This window comes from Anomaloglossus baeobatrachus, chromosome 1, assembly GCF_048569485.1.
Source record: "Anomaloglossus baeobatrachus isolate aAnoBae1 chromosome 1, aAnoBae1.hap1, whole genome shotgun sequence".
NCBI lineage: Eukaryota > Metazoa > Chordata > Amphibia > Anura > Aromobatidae > Anomaloglossus > Anomaloglossus baeobatrachus.
In genome coordinates this window covers 584,536,055-584,555,251 of record NC_134353.1, presented here as the reverse complement: position 1 = coordinate 584,555,251, position 19,197 = coordinate 584,536,055, and the positions used below count along the sequence as shown (strand labels likewise).

Here is a 19,197-nt window from a genome sequence, read left to right as displayed (position 1 = left end):
TCTCTGGCGCCACCTATTGGATGTAATAATCTTAAACGTCCACATCGAACCTTTAAAGGGAGCCTGTCAGGTAAAACACGCTATTAACGTGCAGATATGGGGTTAACCTGCAGGTTATTAGCGTTGTGAAGGTGCCCATCACCGAGACCCCGGGAAGAAATCAACTTTATTCCTCCCATCAGCCTCAGGCTTTCAATCATCGGGGTAGTGCCGATGCGGCTTTGTCACCTTTCAGTGCATAGTTGCAGTGACTGAAGCTGCAGATTAACCCCATGTCTTCAGGTTAATAACGTGACGGGTTCCATTTACCAAGCCTTGCCCCTCCTCAGTGCAAAGCAGGAGATCTGATTTCACTAGATGACATCAAATGGGGAACATTTTTCCTTGTGGAGAGTGCCAGAGACTTATAGCTCATGCAATTATCCTCTGGGATATTAAATATGCAAGTAGCCTCTTATATCTAGTTTGTCGCAGTTTTAAGATAGGTACACTACATGACTGAAAGGATGTGGAATGTAACTACAATATCATCCATTTCAGTCCCACTGTCCATAATATAACATTTACAAACATTAGTAAAATGGGCTATAATAAAGAGCTCAGTGACTTTTAGGCTGGGGTTATCCAGCGACTTTGGCCGTGACACAAGCAGCGTGGCCAAAGATTACTAGGTGTTACTGCTACATCACATCTCCACACAAGGGACTGGGATCACTTTGCAACCTGGAGGTTAGTACAATAATGACAAAAGTTGTGAAAAATTGTACCCGGTTGGATTTTTTTCAACTTGAGTCTGTTTCCATATACTTGTATTGCGCTGTGATGTAGCAGCGACACCGTGCAGTATTTTACCAAGTATCTTGTTTTGCTAACAAAGTCGCCATGTAGCCATAGTCTTAAGAGTGGCATCTATAGTTGGCAATACAAATTTCAGAAAAGTTTATTCTCTGACCATTATATACACTTTCCATAAGGTTATGTGAATCAGAAGCTGCCTGAAAAACGCACCATAAAATGAACATAATGCACAGCAATGTAAAACTACATTGCTGTGCAAATATTCTGTCTTATGTCAATTCTAATAAATGACTTCAGAGCACATAAACCTTGAAGCAGTTAATATGATCGTTCATATGGTAGTTTGTTCTAGGCAGTGGCGGCAGAGCTGCCTCAAGAATGATGGCAAAACTCGCATGTGAAGCCACTTCAGGAAAATGACATGCAGTGTTTGGCTTTGGAAAACTCAGTGGGTGCGCCGGTGTCTAATAGATGCCTTGGGCACATAGCCTAAAAATGGCAAAAAGGGCATCTATTATCAGAGATGGCTATTCGGTACTGTTGTTGTTGTTTTCCTGCCTCCATTGTACTTTGTTTTTTTTATCTCCACAGATACACATGAAGACAATGCCAGCAGCTATGTACCGACTGCTGACCGCACAGGAGCAACCAGTTTACATCTGATAGCCTCTCTGCTGCTTTACAACATGCATGGAGGACGTTTGGCCTCACTTGTGGTTGTTTTCCTAGTGCTGCCTTTGTGTCTGCAGAAACATCTCCAGGAACATTACTCTGTTCTCATTTTTTTTGTCCAATATCTCGATGCCCATGAAATGAGTATTTTACAAAATGTCATGACTTTAAAAGCAACATTTTCCACTGTTGACTAAGCTAACACATTTTTTCCAGTCAAGAAGGCACCTTCCAGCTTTTGTGTAGGGTGTCTTTGAGCCTTAGAAGATCCCATGCCTAAAGCTGGCTCATAAGGTGTCAGTTCTGAAAGGCGATCCAGCTACTATTGATTGGGCTCACTTGATTGACATTATACCTTTGTTTCACGCACTTATAGCTCTAACACTTAAAATTGGCCAGTTCTTAATATCATATATTACAAAAAAGCCCTAATGCATGTGTCACGGTAATAACGTAGCAGGACTGAATCTTAGTCACAACTCGGCTGTGCATGAAGCTCTGGGACACCTTAAATTTACAAGTTATACTATGTGTGCTTCTGTGGTGTTCACTGTATCAAAGCACTCTTGAAACTCAATGGAGAATCTTGCAATATGGTTAAGAGGTGGCGTTCTACAAGTAGCTTGACGTGGATATTAAATAATACTTCGATGAATCGACTACAACCTACTGTTCTTCGATATATAATTCTACCTTAAATTATTTCATACAAGGTGTGAAGACAATGCAACTTGGCTCCACAAGCTCACTATATTTTGCTCAGAAGATATATTCCAAATATCAAACGTGGCTTATTTGCACAATAAAGTGTATCAATGTAGTGTATAGTTGCAGCAAAAAAGACCATAGTCTGAGATGTAACCTCCACAACGTTGGTTGTACAGTCCATACAAGAGACCATTCTTCTTAGTCATTCTTATGTTAACTCCCCCTCGCACTTTAAGAACATGCAGTCATGTGTGGTTTTACATTCTTCCCTCTTGTTTTTCAACAATGTTAAATTCTAATTTTGGTGAAATATTACGGCCCATTTTGAACGTCTTTGTTCACCGATGCAAACCTGGGCAATTTTACTTTATTTCCCATCAAGCAGTGACCTCCGTAAGAAATCCTTAGATGTACAGTATGTCTACACTGAACAACACCATATCCATAAATATTGTAATGTCGTGCACAGGGACATCAACTCAGCATTTTATGTGCAGTTAAGCCCTACAATTGCTGCTGATTAAATATCCATTGAATTGTGAAATGCTCTTTTTCCGACAAGGTGCCAGATGTAACAAATCAGATCTGGATGGTTGTTACAATGTTTAAAATTTGTTTACTTTTCCAATTATTTATGGGAAGAAGAAAGACTAGTTACGTGGATTAATGACATGACATGCTGGCCTCATGTGCAGACCCCTTTTTTCGAATGGGCTGATTTATTGACCAGGCTTGATGGCTGAGACTACAGTAGACTGTTAGATATGAGCCAAAATTATTCTTATCCAGCACTAGGCTGTTTGTTTAGATATAGTAAGGGATCATTCCTAGCAACTTGATTTTTTCTAGGTGTCTTGACAAACATCTGGTGTTTCCAAACCATGCAGCCATTTTTGGAACCATGGTGGGGGGGCAATACAATGTGAAAAGTAACTTACCTATAACTAGTGATGTAAAGCTACTTAGCAACAGGGCTCAAGGTAAACCTTATTTATACTAGCTGGATTATTACTATTGACAATGAGGGTCATACTGAGACTACATATTTACAGATATTTGTACAGTGATCCCTTCCCTATCTTGGGAGTTACATTCCAAAGACCCCCACGATAGGTGAAAATCTGCAAAGTAGTAGAGTTATATTTACTTTATTATTTACCTGTATTTTTGGGATTATAAGACATTTTATAAGACAAATATTTGGGAGGAAAATGAGGGGGTGTCTTATAAACCAAATGTAGCTTACCAGAGTCGGCACGTGCGCAGATTGAGCTCTCAGCACAAGATCTCATGTGCGCATGCGCCGCTTCCGGTCCATTAATCTCCCAGCAGCAAACTTAAGGAAAATGGTGATCGGAGGTGGCCCATGAGATGCCAATAGCTCAATCTGCTCCACTGCCACCCCCCTTGGTAAGACTCCACTGGATTATAAGACGAAGCCCCCCCCCCTTTTTTTCCCTCTAAATTTGGGATGTGTCTTATAATCCAGTGCGTCTTATAAAACAAAAAATATGGTTGTTCTTTAAAAACCTGCAATACAGTGAAGCCTCAAAAAGTGAACCGAGATATAGCGTGGAACGACTGTATTGGTACTGCAGATTGTGTGGCCGTTGTAAGATAATGTAGACTCCTTACCGTTAATGACTAGAGAAGTGACAGCTTCCAGCTAAGTGTTTACACCATTTGATTTACAATGTCTATACTTTACTGACTTGTGCTACTATGTGTGTCCAAATAACACTTCTAGGTGGAGAACTAGGATCTTTCCTCTTAACTTCTCCCAAGTTTGAAAGGACTTGTTTACATAAATTCAATGTTTTTTTGTCCCACTTAAGTTGGTGCTTTCAGACGAGAAATCTATCATTAAATGCTCCTCATTGGAAGAATAAGAAGAACAAATTTAATATTAAACAATAGCAGATCGGATTCTACCTGAAGTGAACCAATCTAATATCATGCAATTAATATTTATATTGTGGTGTAGATATTTGTGTTCAGCTGTGTAACAGGGTTTATTAATAATGTGTGAAGGTCGTTTATTAGTGTCTTAGAGAGGTGGCACTTCTATGAGAGCTTTGATATGAAGAAAATTGAGAATGTATTTATTTATTTATTAGGGTATATGATGTGTTATAAACAGAAACAACTGTTTGTGTTCATCCAAGACACTTGGAGCTATCTGGCAGTGACCCGGATAAGGATGTGCAATAACATCAGATTGATAGGTTAGACAAACTCAAATTTTAAGGCTATGAAACCCACTATACATATAAATGGCTGTCGCTTGACCAATCATTCAGCCATTTTAGACAACTCTCCTAGGCAGGAGCCAAACACTCAAGAGAAAACCATCGTCAGACATGCTTGGCAGTGGCTTATCTGTAGGAGACAACACGTTTGGCAGTCTGAAGTCAGACTTGCCAGATCTATATTTCCAACGACAATATATTGCCCGGATCTCCCATACTCATTACGCTGGTGGCTGACCCTTTGATTTTGGCAGGTTGGACCAACATGAATCTAATGTATATGAAGGCCTTAGGGGTACTTTGCACGTTGCGACATCGCTACTGCGATATCATCGGGGTCAAATCAAAAGTGACGCACATCCGGCTCCAGTAACGACGTCGCAACGTGTAAAGCCTAGATGCACCGATAAACGATCGCAAAAGCGTCGTAAATCGGTGATCTGTGTAGTGTCGGTCATTTCTATAATTTCGCTGCAGCGACAGGTACGATGTTGTTCCTCGTTCCTGCGGCAGCACACATCGCTGTGTATGAAGCTGCAGGAGCGAGGAACATCTCCTTACCTGCATCCCGCCTGCAATGAGGAAGGAAGGAGGTGGGTGGGATGTTTACGTCCCGCTCATCTCCGCCCCTCTGCTTCTATTGGCCGCCTGCCGTGTGACATTGCTGTGACGCCGCACGACTCGCCCCCTTAGGAAGGAGGCGGGTCGCCGGCCAGAGCGATGTCGCATGGCAGGTAAGTGTGTGAAGCTGCCGTAGCGATAATGTTCGCTACGGCAGCAATCACAAGATATCGCATGTGCGACGGAGGCGGGGACTATCGCGCTCGGCATCGCTACAATCGGCTAGCGATGTTGCAGCGTGCAAAGTACCCCTTAAGTTCCCTCTATGAGTAATTTGATGCATTTTTTTTCCACTGCGTATTTCCATGTGCAAAAAAACAGTGAATTACAGTTCCAGGAAAGTGGATGATAGTTTTGTAGCTCCCATGCACAGGTGCTGGGGTTTTTTTTTAACACTATGTAAATTTACTTACGGTGTATTTTTGAAATTCAAACTGTCAATTTCTCTTGTAGTAAATATGCAGTTTATTTGCAGATTTTCCTCTTACAAGTGAATGAAATGTGGAAAATCCATCAATAAAAAACCCATATGTGTTTGTAGTAGGTTCCAGAAGTGGAAAAACCATAAAAACATCTAATCCACACAAAATTTTATCAAAAACGTTTTACCAAAGCCAAGGAATTCAGTAAATAGCAAGTGACCTGCTTAAAACATGAAAAAAGGCAAAAACCACAGCTTAAAAAACACAATAAAATGAATGTAAAAGTGAACTTGACAAAACAAATGTATTTAGCCTAAATTTAATATTTGGTGCCACATCAAATATGCCCTAAATACTTGTGGGAACTTAGCCTAAAAGCTCATTCAGACATCCATATTTTTCATGTACCAAAATGGGCTTTGATCAGAGTTTGGTGCAAGCGTCATCAGTTATTCTTGTACGTGGAAACAGAAAAAAAAAATTCTATTCTTTTCCTATCAAGCAGTCCATGAAAATCAGATGGTATCCGAGTTATGTCCGATTTTTTTTCTCTCGGACCCATAAACTGACATTGCCAATTTTGAGCCAAACCTTGAATCAATATTGAACATACAATATCTCCATGTTTTTTCTCGGATTTCTTGATCCGTGAAAAATCAAAGACATGTGAACAGCCCCATTTTTTTATAGGTATGAGTGTTATCCATCTAAAAATATGGATAGCACCCATACGAGAAAAACTGATGTCTGAATGAGGGCTAAGAAACTTCTGTAGCCTCACTGTTGGCTATTGCAGCTCAACAAGTTCCCTTTAAGACTAGATAAGAAAGATGTAAATCATAATGTCTGGTTGAGAAGAAAGCATTCAAGAAATAACAAATAATTAATCTGTGCAGGATAAAATAGAGATCAGGACGTCATACTGATAGGTTTTATTATTTCTGGCTTATGGTGGTAGAATCAGCTACAAAATAAGATTTGGGTTTTTTTAATAACAAAGATAAAACCTTTTGACCCCAAAAATCCCATTAATTCTGAATCTAGATTGAGGCTATGTTCTCAACAGAATGATTCTAAAATATTTAATGCACATTATATTTAAAACAAAAAAAAAAACAGAAATAATTTAGGTGTTGCTTATTCTAATGTGCTGGATTATGGACAAAGAAACAATGGCTGCGTGAGACAAGATAAGCAGGGAGCTTTGACCCTCCAAAAAATCTAGTTAATTTCTGAATCTAGATTGAGGCTATGTTCTCAACAGAATGATTCTAAAATATTTAATGCACATATTTAAAACAAAAAAAAACAAACAATTTAGCTGTTGCTTATCCTATAGTGCTGGATTATGGACAAAGAAACAATGGCTTCGTGAGACAAGATAGGCAGGGAGCTTTGGACCCTCCAAAAAATCCACTTAATCCTGAATCTAGATTGAGGGTATGCTCTCAATTGAATGATTCTGAAATATTTAGTGCACATGATATTTAAAACAAAAAGAAAACAATTTAGCTGTTGCTTATCCTAATGTGCTGCATTATGGTCAAAGAAACAATGGCTGCATGAGACAAGATAGGCAGGAGGCTATGTAATGACTGTTGCAATATCCAATGTCCAGCATGGCTCTCAAGGGTAGGCAGTTATTCTGGGTTGCCAGCCTGCCATGATTGTGAGAAGATATAGTTGTAGTTTTTATTGTATACCTTGTTCATTTTCATTCATACGTTTGTCTGGAACTGTGTGCAATATCTGATACCATGTCAACGACCCAGAGAGTAGGAATGTATTTAGTAATATAGATTTATAAATAAAGCAGAAATACATTGTTTTCAGTAGAATTTCTAGGCTATGAAATGAAACGTGATGGCGGTGTAGCAGAAATACTCTTACATTTCAGCATCAAATATTTATTCACATTATAAGGAATTGCAACATTTGCGGCGAGTGTGACAGCTAATACTGCTTGCCCATTATTAAGTCCACACCACTATGCTCATTATGGTCATCTTTTTCTAATAGCCCAATAGAAGAGCACAAGTGTCACTGTCTTAAGACCCCCACAGAAGAAGCACAGTGCTGTCCACATCACAACCCACCTGCGTAAAGTTGCAATAGTTCATGTCCATGTTCCCTCGGGACCATTCCTCCACGAGCCTCTTTTTACAACATGCACTGCTGTCTTACTCATATTTTTTAAAAAATTGTAAAACATTACAACGCTCTAGGAAAATTAGGTTTACTTGACACTTCTTAGATATCCTGGTAATTCTTTTTTTATTTTTTTAGATATTATTTAAGTTGTTTGATTATTTGTACAAAATCACAGCTGCGTCGACAGACGTCTTGTACATACCTAGCAGAGTACTTAGAATATGCAGTTATATTATTGTTCTGTAAAGAGGGTGGAATAGAAATTATTGTAAATCGCTGGGAAAGTATAGTAATGTATTTGTAACAATATTGTTATTTGTAAACAGCAAACCTAAAAGGAATCAATGTGAGCCCGGAATGTTGATACTGCACATCTACTGAATGTAATTCCTCTGACGGCTTTGTCACAGATCCCTGACCCCTTTTTATCTGTGATGCAGCTGCAACGGTTCCATTGATTCGCAAGCTACTTTGTTGTGGTGTTTCTACTCTGCTATGTATCTTTTATTTAACTGAGCGCTTGCTGATGTCTGTAACATTTGCAACAACAACTATAGTAATAATAATAACAATAATAATAAAAAAGATGAGTACAAGTAACGCTGGTCAGAATCTCTGGTATTCTTGCGTGTTGTGCCTTCTCTCATTGTATGAATGGGCAGAAATGTTGGTGTACTTGTGTCTGGTGCCTTCTTTCATTGTATGAATGGGTGGAAATGTTGGTGTTCTTGTGTCTGGTGCCTTATCTCATTGTATGAATGGGTAGAAATGTTGGTGTTCTTGTGTCTGGTGCCTTCTTTCATTGTATGAATGGGCAGAAATGTTGGTGTTCTTGTGTCTGGTGCCTTCTCTCATTGTATGAATGGGCAGAAATGTTGGTGTTCTTGTGTCTGGTGCCTTCTCTCATTGTATGAATGGGCAGAAATGTTGGTGTTCTTGTGTCTGGTGCCTTCTTTCATTGTATGAATGGGTGGAAATGTTGGTGTTCTTGTGTCTGGTGCCTTATCTCATTGTATGAATGGGCAGAAATGTTGGTGTTCTTGTGTCTGGTGCCTTCTTTCATTGTATGAATGGGCAGAAATGTTGGTGTTCTTGTGTCTGGTGCCTTCTCTCATTGTATGAATGGGCAGAAATGTTGGTGGTCTTGTGTCTGGTGCCTTCTCTCATTGTATGAATGGGTGGAAATGTTGGTGTTCTTGTGTCTGGTGCCTTCTCTCATTGTATGAATGGGCAGAAATGTTGGTGTTCTTGTGTCTGGTGCCTTCTTTCATTGTATGAATGGGCAGAAATGTTGGTGTTCTTGTGTCTGGTGCCTTCTCTCATTGTATGAATGGGCAGAAATGTTGGTGTTCTTGTGTCTGGTGCCTTCTCTCATTGTATGAATGGGCAGAAATGTTGGTGTTCTTGTGTCTGGTGCCTTCTTTCATTGTATGAATGGGTGGAAATGTTGGTGCTCTTTTGTCTGGTGCCTTCTTTCATTGTATGAATGGGTGAAAATGTTGGTGTTCTTGTGTCTGGTGCCTTCATTCATTGTATGAATGGACAGAAATGTTGGTGTTCTTGTGTCTGGTGCCTTATCTCATTGTATGAATGGGTAGAAATGTTGGTGTTCTTGTGTCTGGTGCCTTCTCTCATTGTATGAATGGACAGAATTGTTGGTGTTCTTGTGTCTGGTGCCTTCTCTCATTGTATGAATGGGCAGAAATGTTGGTGTTCTTGTGTCTGGTGCCTTCTCTCATTGTATGAATGGGCAGAAATGTTGGTGTTCTTGTGTCTGGTGCCTTCTTTCATTGTATGAATGGGTGGAAATGTTGGTGTTCTTGTGTCTGGTGCCTTCTTTGTATGAATGGACAGAAATGTTGGTGTTCTTGTGTCTGGTGCCTTCTCTCATTGTATGAATGGACAGAAATGTTGGTGTTCTTGTGTCTGGTGCCTTCTCTCATTGTATGAATGGGCAGAAATGTTGGTGTTCTTTTGTCTGGTGCCTTCTTTCATTGTATGAATGGGTGGAAATGTTGGTGTTCTTGTGTCTGGTGCCTTCTTTGTATGAATGGACAGAAATGTTGGTGTTCTTGTGTCTGGTGCCTTCTCTCATTGTATGAATGGACAGAATTGTTGGTGTTCTTGTGTCTGGTGCCTTCTCTCATTGTATGAATGGGAAGAAATGTTGGTGTTCTTGTGTCTGGTGCCTTCTCTCATTGTATGAATGGGCAGAAATGTTGGTGTTCTTGTGTCTGGTGCCTTCTTTCATTGTATGAATGGGTGGAAATGTTGGTGTTCTTGTGTCTGGTGCCTTCTTTGTATGAATGGACAGAAATGTTGGTGTTCTTGTGTCTGGTGCCTTCTCTCATTGTATGAATGGACAGAAATGTTGGTGTTCTTGTGTCTGGTGCCTTCTCTCATTGTATGAATGGGCAGAAATGTTGGTGTTCTTTTGTCTGGTGCCTTCTTTCATTGTATGAATGGGTGGAAATGTTGGTGTTCTTGTGTCTGGTGCCTTCTTTGTATGAATGGACAGAAATGTTGGTGTTCTTGTGTCTGGTGCCTTCTCTCATTGTATGAATGGGCAGAAATGTTGGTGTTCTTGTGTCTGGTGCCTTCTCTCATTGTATGAATGGGCAGAAATGTTGGTGTTCTTGTGTCTGGTGCCTTCTTTGTATGAATGGGCAGAAATGTTGGTGTTCTTGTGTCTGGTGCCTTCTTTCATTGTATGAATGGACAGAAATGTTGGTGTTCTTGTGTCTGGTGCGTTCTTTCATTGTATGAATGGGCGGAAATGTTGGTGTTCTTGTGTCTGGTGCCTTCTTTCATTGTATGAATGGGTGGAAATGTTGGTGTTCTTGTGTCCGGTGCCTTCTTTCATTGTATGAATGGACAGAAATGTTGGTGTTCTTGTGTCTGGTGCCTTCTCTCGTATGAATGGGTGGAAATGTTGGTGTTCTTGTGTCTGGTGCCTTCTCTCATTGTATGAATGGGTGGAAATGTTGGTGTTCTTGTGTCCGGTGCCTTCTTTCATTGTATGACTGGACGGAAATGTTGGTATTCTTGTGTCTGGTGCCTTCTCATTGTATGAATGGGCAGAAATGTTGGTGTTCTTGTGTCTGGTGCCTTCTTTCATTGTATGAATGGGTGGAAATGTTGGTGTTCTTGTGTCCGGTGCCTTCTTTCATTGTATGAATGGACAGAAATGTTGGTGTTCTTGTGTCTGGTGCCTTCTCTCGTATGAATGGGTGGAAATGTTGGTGTTCTTGTGTCTGGTGCCTTCTCTCATTGTATGAATGGGTGGAAATGTTGGTGTTCTTGTGTCCGGTGCCTTCTTTCATTGTATGAATGGACAGAAATGTTGGTGTTCTTGTGTCTGGTGCCTTCTCTCGTATGAATGGGTGGAAATGTTGGTGTTCTTGTGTCTGGTGCCTTCTCTCATTGTATGAATGGGTGGAAATGTTGGTGTTCTTGTGTCCGGTGCCTTCTTTCATTGTATGAATGGACGGAAATGTTGGTATTCTTTTGTCTGGTGCCTTCTCATTGTATGAATGGGCAGAAATGTTGGTGTTCTTGTGTCTGGTGCGTTCTCTCATTGTATGAATGGGTGGAAATGTTGGTGTTCTTGTGTCTGTTGCCTTCTATCATTGTATGAATGGGTGGAAATGTTGGTGTTCTTGTGTCTGGTGCCTTCTCTCGTATGAATGGGTGGAAATGTTGGTGTTCTTGTGTCCGGTGCCTTCTTTCATTGTATGAATGGACAGAAATGTTGGTGTTCTTGTGTCCGGTGCCTTCTTTCATTGTATAAGTAGACAGATATGTTGGTGTTCTTGTGTCTGGTGCCTTATCTCATTGTATGAATGGGTAGAAATGTTGGTGTTCTTGTGTCTGGTGCCTTCTTTCATTGTATGAATGGGTGGAAATGTTGGTGTTCTTGTGTCCGGTGCCTTCTTTCATTGTATAAATAGACAGAAATGTTGGTGTTCTTGTGTCTGGTGCCTTATCTCATTGTATGAATGGGTAGAAATGTTGGTGTTCTTGTGTCTGGTGCCTTCTTTCATTGTATGAATGGGCAGAAATGTTGGTGTTCTTGTGTCTGGTGCCTTCTTTCATTGTATGAATGGGTGGAATTGCTGGTGTTGTGCTATATATTGTTTTAAAATTAGATTCTTTCCAGCCTCTAATAATATTTAGGTGACATGCCGGTGTGGTCTGATCTGGGCTGCTGCTGTAGCGTGAGCGAAGACTTTGGAGACTTGATGGGTTATTTTTTCTGCTTAACTGACTAGCATTTGCCAGCCCGCTGAAGCATTAGTAAATTGCAGCACATCATTAAAATCGTGATATGCTTCTGCAGAGCCTCGATCTGTGATTACAATTACTGCAGTATATTTGTGGTCAGACTATAAGACAGTAGAGAGTGTAGAGTGCATACACTGGTAGGAGTTCAGACCACCTGGAAAACAAATGAGCAGTGTATTCCTCATTATCTCTAATGTCTCTGGAGGCAGAGGATGAGATACACAGGTTTGCATCACCCGAGGAGCAGGGGGGGAATAAGCCAATCTGTAATGCATCAACCGATAAGCCGTAATGGACAGTTAATGGATTGACAGGTCTCTAGTCATATCTAGACTGTAAATCAATTCTCTTACAGAGGTTGTAAACAAATTGTGTAAAAAAATTGTAGGGCATCATCAATTTAATACAAATTGACCCCTTACATACAGAAATGCTATGATATGAAACCCATGACCCACCAAAACATTGAATGCTGGTCACGCATATGGCGCTCATTTACCTTTGATGGTCAAAGTGGCCCCCGTCAGCTGCAATGCACATCTGGACTCTGGACAGCATACTGTATCTTGCTGCACATTGTGCAATATGGTAGGTGACACATTTGCACAAGCATCTGTGATACATCGTCGTAGGTCCTGCAATGTTGGTGGAGGGGTCGCATACACCTGCTGTTTGATGTGACCTCACAGAAAGTAGTCCAATGGGGTCAGGTCAGGTGAGCGTGGAGGCCACTCCACGCAGCCATCATACCCAATGACTTGTAGGAAGGTCTCCGTGAGGTATCGGTGCACGTCCGCAGCCTTGTGAGTTTTACACGTTCTAATCATAGCATTTTTGTATGCAAGGTGTCGATTCATATTGAATTGATGATGCCCTACAACTTTGTAATTTACTTTTTTTCTCTACCTCGTTCCATTTTTGAGATAATGCTAACTCCGCTGTTTTCCACCAAGTGGCGCAATAGGTGGTTTCATTGGGTAGCGCATGGCTACTTTACTATACCTAGACACCACTTCTATGCCTATAGCTGCAGCCGTTCTCAAGTTAATGGCGGTAGACAGGATATGGGTGGACACACTGTATAATGTTGCTGGAATGTATTTTTGCACTTTAATGGATACAAATATTTCTATTTGAAGAATATATGTTTCAATTATGAGATTTTAGAGGGTGTGAGACTACTCTGACAACCCGAATAGAACTCGCTGTGCTAGTTGCAGATTTTTATAATGCAATGTTTATAGATGTCACTTTTTTTTTTAAAGCTCCTGCTACATCAAGCTAGCAAGGGCAGGTTATGTCTCTGGGTGTCAGCACTAACTGGGAACGCTAAAGAGAGGACAGCGGTAGATGTCACTGCTTCTATCTTCTCCTTTGCCCAGCTCTGCTAGTGATTTCTGTATCCGTAAAGGGTTTCTCTGGATTCCCTAGTTAAAATAAGAAACTGAATAATAAAAATGCAATATCCTCTAGATACGACTGAGCAATTATGCAAAAAAATAAAATTTGATTTTCTTTTTCAAATTTGAGGACAAATTTCTGTAACCACCTAATTTCAATTACCATTTTTTTGTGTGGAGTTTTATAGGAAGGCATAGCTATCTACAGCCAATCAAATTTACAATAATCTACCCCAGAAAGTGGGTTGAATTATAGCATTATATCTATTAAATCTACTCAAACTTGTAGCAGATTTCGGATCATGCTGACATCATACATAGGACTGGGCATGGGGGAGTGGAGGTGACAGGCAAAGCGACAGAAACCATCTTTATTGCAGTTTGAGGGCATGGAGCAGAAGTGAGAAGCTACTGAGGACTAAATACAAAAAGGGGCACAGGTGAGGGGGGTTTGACCCTTAATTCCTCTTCTCCATAGGACCAACAACACAGAAAAAACAAGCTGGAAGCAGGACGGGAGGAAAGCGTTAACTGGTTAGCTTACTCACAGAAAGTTACTGATAAAACATTATTGAATGTTCTCAGTGAGAGGAACAAAATTATAATCTTGTGATACCTTTTAATGGCTAACTAAAATAAAAGTGATGTTACAAAGCAAGCTTTGAAGACATCTCAGGTCCCTTCATCAGACATGGTATGACAAAATATATGAAGAAACACAAATATATGCACAAACAGAGCAGAGGGATGGCATAATAATAGACATTTAAATAAACAAACACTGAGCTTAGAAAGTGAATCCTTAATTAGCTTTGATTAGTGGTGTCAGTTTTATTGTCCCAATATCAATGTAGGAACAAAGGTATGGTGCTCTCAGTCTCTGGAGCTGATCTCGCAGATTTTGCAATGAGTCATACATCCTCCTGACAGGCTGAGTCATGTGTCCAGAGTTAAACATTGTGATGAATTTGTACAGTAACTGGAAACATACAGCAGAAGATGCAGGTACAGTAACGTGATAAAACATTTTAACATTGAGGAACAGTGGCGGCAGGAGAACGGAGAAGATTGATGTAACAACTACATATTTGCTGTTCTCTAGGTACTGGCATAGCCTGCCAAGCTGTGTAGGGCCTGTGTGACCTTAAAAATGAACCACAGCTCAGGCACACCTCATGTCTTGATAGTTCTATCCTGCGACCCCTGATGAACAATTTGTTCTCACCATCTGCCTACACAGCTCCAACTCATGTTTGAACTGCTCAGCAGCCTAATCAGAGTTTTGCAGCTCTATTCTTCTTGCTTCATTGCAAGCTCCATCTACTGTATGATTAGAAAAAGGGTTGCCAGGAGCAGAAATGGCAGTTATAAAATAAAATTATCGATTTTAGCAAAAATCACAATCGAGCCAACAATAATTTTCCCAATCGTGCTCAAGAGTTTTTATGTCCTTTTGGGAAAGGCATAATATGTGACAAATAATAGTTTTTGTTGTAAATAAAGTACAGTTATGTAAAAAATAATAGTAGTATGCTAAAAACAACTGAGAAAAAGATCAATCCTCATAATAGTTGTCATGGAAGGTGGTGTCGACTCACTAAGCCATGGACGGGGATTACCCTGGAAGAGCGTGAGTAAGTGCTTACTGGGTATTCACTAGAGCCGCTGATACTAAGGTTGGACTTGGCTGCCAGTTGACACTAAGTACCATTAATAATAATAATAATCTTTATTTCTATAGCGCCAACATATTCCGCAGCGCTTTACAATTCAGGAGGCTCATATACATATCATATACATAAACATATACAAACAAGTAACAATTATAGAAGATACAATATTTAAAGGGAAAAAAGGCAACTCTGCTCGTGAGAGCTTACAATCTACAATGAGATGGTGGGAGGGGCATGGTACAAGTGCGTATTTACCATAACAATCCAGCCATCTCAAGGAAATGGGGGATAGATAATGGCTTCCTGGACCAATAGGCCAGAGCCTTGAGATGCATTTGGGTGCCATGGAGTTTGACGTGGGGTTATGTTCTGAGAAGTTGTAGAGGGATTAGGTGAAATTAGTTTGGCTAGGTAGTGTGATAGGCCGCCCTAAAAAGATGCGTTTTTAGGGAGCGTCTGAAGCTGAGTAAGTTGTGATTTGTCCTAACTTCTTGGGGTAGAGCGTTCCAGAGGTTTGGTGCAGCTCGGAAGAAGTCTTGGATTCGGGAGTGGGAGGTTCGAATTAGTGTGGATGTTAGTCGAAAGTCATTTGCAGAGCGTAGAGAATGGGTGGGATGATAGACAGAGAGGAGGGTGGAGATGTAGGGGGGGGTGCCGCACTGTTGAGAGCTTTGTGGGTAAGAACAAGCAGTTTGAATTAGATCCTGTGATATATGGGCAGCCAGTGCAATGACTGGCACAGAGCAGAGGCATCCGAGTAGCGGTTAGCCAGATAGGTGATCCACGGACTGCAGTAGCTGACCCCAGGGGGTCTGTGATGCAGGTACGGATATTAGGGTAACAGGCAGGACTTGATACTATTACTGGTTCAGAAGGGACAGCTGGTTCAGAAGGGACAGCTGGATGGCTGGCTCAGACAAGAACGGATTCTGGTACAGACCGGACAACGGGTTTAGGTACATGGATAGGATCAGGTTATATTTAAGTATAGGTTCGGATTCAGGCAGTTCAGGTTCGGGTAGGGATGATGCCAGGTAACAGGGACCTGATAAACTAACAGGTGAACGACACACACTATACTGAAGTTGCTTAGGCGCCTCCCCACAGGGGATGGTGCCTTATGCACCCTGTGTTCCTTAGCTATATAGGCAGAGGATACTTGCAGAGTGTGCTCTGTGCCTTTAAAATGCGGGGAGTGCGGGTGTGTCCTAAGCAGATTGCCAGGAGACCTGCTTGATGTGTGCAGGCCTTGAGAGCTGGGGAGCGCAGCCAGAGCTGGTACACATGGAGGAGAGCAGAGTGGCCATAGCGGTGAGTATGTCGGCGTCCCTGCCGGAAGGTGGGAGAGGAACCATGCAGTGATGCTGGTGTTATAGTACCACCCTCCTTACACCCCCTCCTTTTCAAGACCAAAAGAAATCTCTTCTGGAGAAGTGGAACATGAATATTCTCCCTGGGCTCTCATGATCTCTCCTCGGTACCAAAACCCTTCCAGCCCACCAGTAATAGGGTTTTCCCTTTAACTTTCATGGCCAGGATGTTCCTCATTTCAAATATGTCCTCTGAGCATACAGGTGAAAGCCTGACACTATTGTCCATGAAGAATCAACTCAAGATGACTGCTTGAGGAGAGATACATGGAAGGAATTAGGTATGTGTAACAAGGCTTGAAGCTTCAGCTTGTAGAACACACGCATTAATTTGCTTGAAAACCTCAAAAGGACAAATGAAGTGAGGACCCAGCTTGTACATGGCATCTTGAGACTGATGCACTTCAAGGAAAGCAATACCTTGTCTCCTTTACAAAAACAAGGTGCTTCCAAGCATCTTTGATCCGCATGCCTCTTCTTCCATTTGGACGACTTCACAAGAGTGGCTGTGATGTCCTCCCAGATTCTGGAAAAGCTCTTAGTGAGAATATCTGCCGCAGTAATGCCAGAAGTGGTAGTCACAGGAATGGTGATATTAGGCTGTTGACCATTGACATTGAAGAATGGAGAACTCCCCAATGCCTCACTTACATGATTGTTATACGAAACAAAAGCTTGACCCAGTTGTCATTGTGTACATTGGTAAAGTACCGCAGGAAATTAGTGCCCACCAGGTATTCACCAAAGCGTCTCGTGGTGAGGTTGTAGTGGTGGCCCTTGTAGTCCACACATGCTACTCAACTCAATAGATTACAAAACAAAAAACAGCAGCACATTCCTATGTGAAGTAACAAATATGTCCTCAAGATAAATAATACAGGAAAAAATAGAGACAGCACTATATTTTTTATGCTTTTTTTATTGATAAATTTACAGCACTGGTTCCCACTGGTTGCGGGTGATGACAGTTCTGAGTTGATAACAATGATGGACAGCTTCCAAGGTACATGTAGGCAAAGCCACACAGAGGTAGAAACTGAACATTTCACTTGAAAATATTAGATATCACTTTCTCACAACCTCATCTAACTGATTTCTTGTAGGTGTGTAGCTCTAGAAGGTGCAAAGATGCAGAGATAGAATAACCTTTAGAGCAGGGGTCTCAAACTCGTCTGTGTATATGGGCCACACATAGATGAAATTTTAATTTGGGGGCCACATACTTTGCAGGACAAAGTGACATTTTTAATGATAACTTATTTATTTTTCTATACAGAATATATTATTTTTTTTTTAAATGTCATTCATCGTATGGGTTATAGTTTATTTTTATAGCTTGGGTCTGGTAAAAAAAAAATCATGTTTTTTTTAACATTTCATCTTATTCTTGTAAGTAATATTATCTTAGAGTTAGCACAATATAGTAATTTTGCCAACATCTTATACTAATGTGCCCTATTCTAGTCCCCAACATTTAGAAATGTGCCCCCTATGAGTCCTTATCCTGAAGTAATGTGCCCATCCTTGTCCCCATTCTGTAGTAATGTGCCCATCCTTGTCCCCATTCTGTAGTAATGTGCCCATCCTTGTCCTCTTGTAGTAATGTGTCAATCCTTGTCCTCATCCTGTAGTAATGTGCCCATCCTTGTCCTCATCCTGTAATAATGTGCCCAGCCTTGTCCCCATCCTGTAGTAATGTGTCAATCCTTGACCTCTGTAGTAATGTGCCCATTCTTGTCACCATCCTGTAGTAATGTACTCATCCTTGTCTCTATCCTGAAGTAATATGCCAAGCCTTGTCACCATCCGGTAGTAATCCTTATCCTCTTGTATTAATGTTCCCTTCCAGTAGTAATGTGCCAATCCTTGTCACTATCTGTAGTAATGTTCCTATCCTTGCCCACAGGCACATAGAACCCTTGTTGATTGTGGCTGGTACAGTGAACAACCACTGTCGGCACTTTATTTCAATTGAATGAATTGCCGGCACCACACAGAGAAGTTCTCTGCACAGGTATGCCAATGGCAGCTGCCGGCCAATCAGAATCCATCAGCTGACATCAGCATATAACATTAGCTGCTGGCCTCTGCGATTGGCTGGCAGCTGCCATTGGCATAGCTGTGCAGAGAGCTTCTCTGCGCGGTGCCGGCAATACATTCATTTGAAATAAAACTGATGGTAGTGGCCCCCTGCACAAGCTGCGATCATCAAGGGGTCTATGTGCCTGCAGGCCGTGTGTTTGAGACTCCTGCTTTAGAGGATAGTATAATGCATTTTTTCTATTTTTATTAATTTTTTTTGTTAGAGGGCAAATAATTGTACTCTGCAATTTGTTCGTTCTGCTAACATGTGAATATAATCTACACTAATTAAATAGTTCCTTTAATCTAAAGTTGGTCTCTATTGCTTTCATCATTAAACAAAGAGGCACTATGTTAATTTTTGGGATTAAACCTCTATTGGGAAAAAAATGTTATAAAGTGTTTTTTTAACTTCTATCTTTAAGCTGCAGTCTAGTTTTAAACAGTTTAAAACAATTAAAGATACAACTGCACCAAATAGATAATTATAAACTGGACTTTATATGGCTTTGACATTAAAGCTGTCCTTTCATTATTATGTGAAATTCATACTGCAGATGCTAAAGCACTGGGTAATTCGGACTCTACGAGATGAATGTTACACGCGCAGCAGGACAAGTCCCACAGGTAACAATCCAGGAAACTAAAATAGTTACAATTGCTGCTTAGAGCACAGTTTGTACTCTGCGCAGTTGTCACCCTGCTTCCCTTACATAGAAAGGATCAGGAACAGAACAGGAATTTGGGTGAAATGAGACACTTGAATA

At 40.9% G+C, this 19,197-nt stretch overlaps 1 protein-coding gene across 3 annotated transcripts in view; it reads left to right on the top strand.

The window, feature by feature from the left end:
• Positions 1–8,221, top strand: part of APBA1 (amyloid beta precursor protein binding family A member 1) — a 236,676-nt gene extending 228,455 nt beyond the window's left edge. For 2 of the 3 annotated variants that reach the window (XM_075317860.1, XM_075317848.1), the window contains one exon: positions 1,390–8,221. In XM_075317860.1, coding sequence (XP_075173975.1) covers positions 1,390–1,461 — 72 coding nt within the window. In that variant the 3' untranslated portion in view covers positions 1,462–8,221. The remainder of the gene's footprint in view (positions 1–1,389) is intronic. The other variant, XR_012724756.1, reaches the window with a different exon arrangement.
• The last annotated feature ends 10,976 nt before the right edge of the window (positions 8,222–19,197 follow it).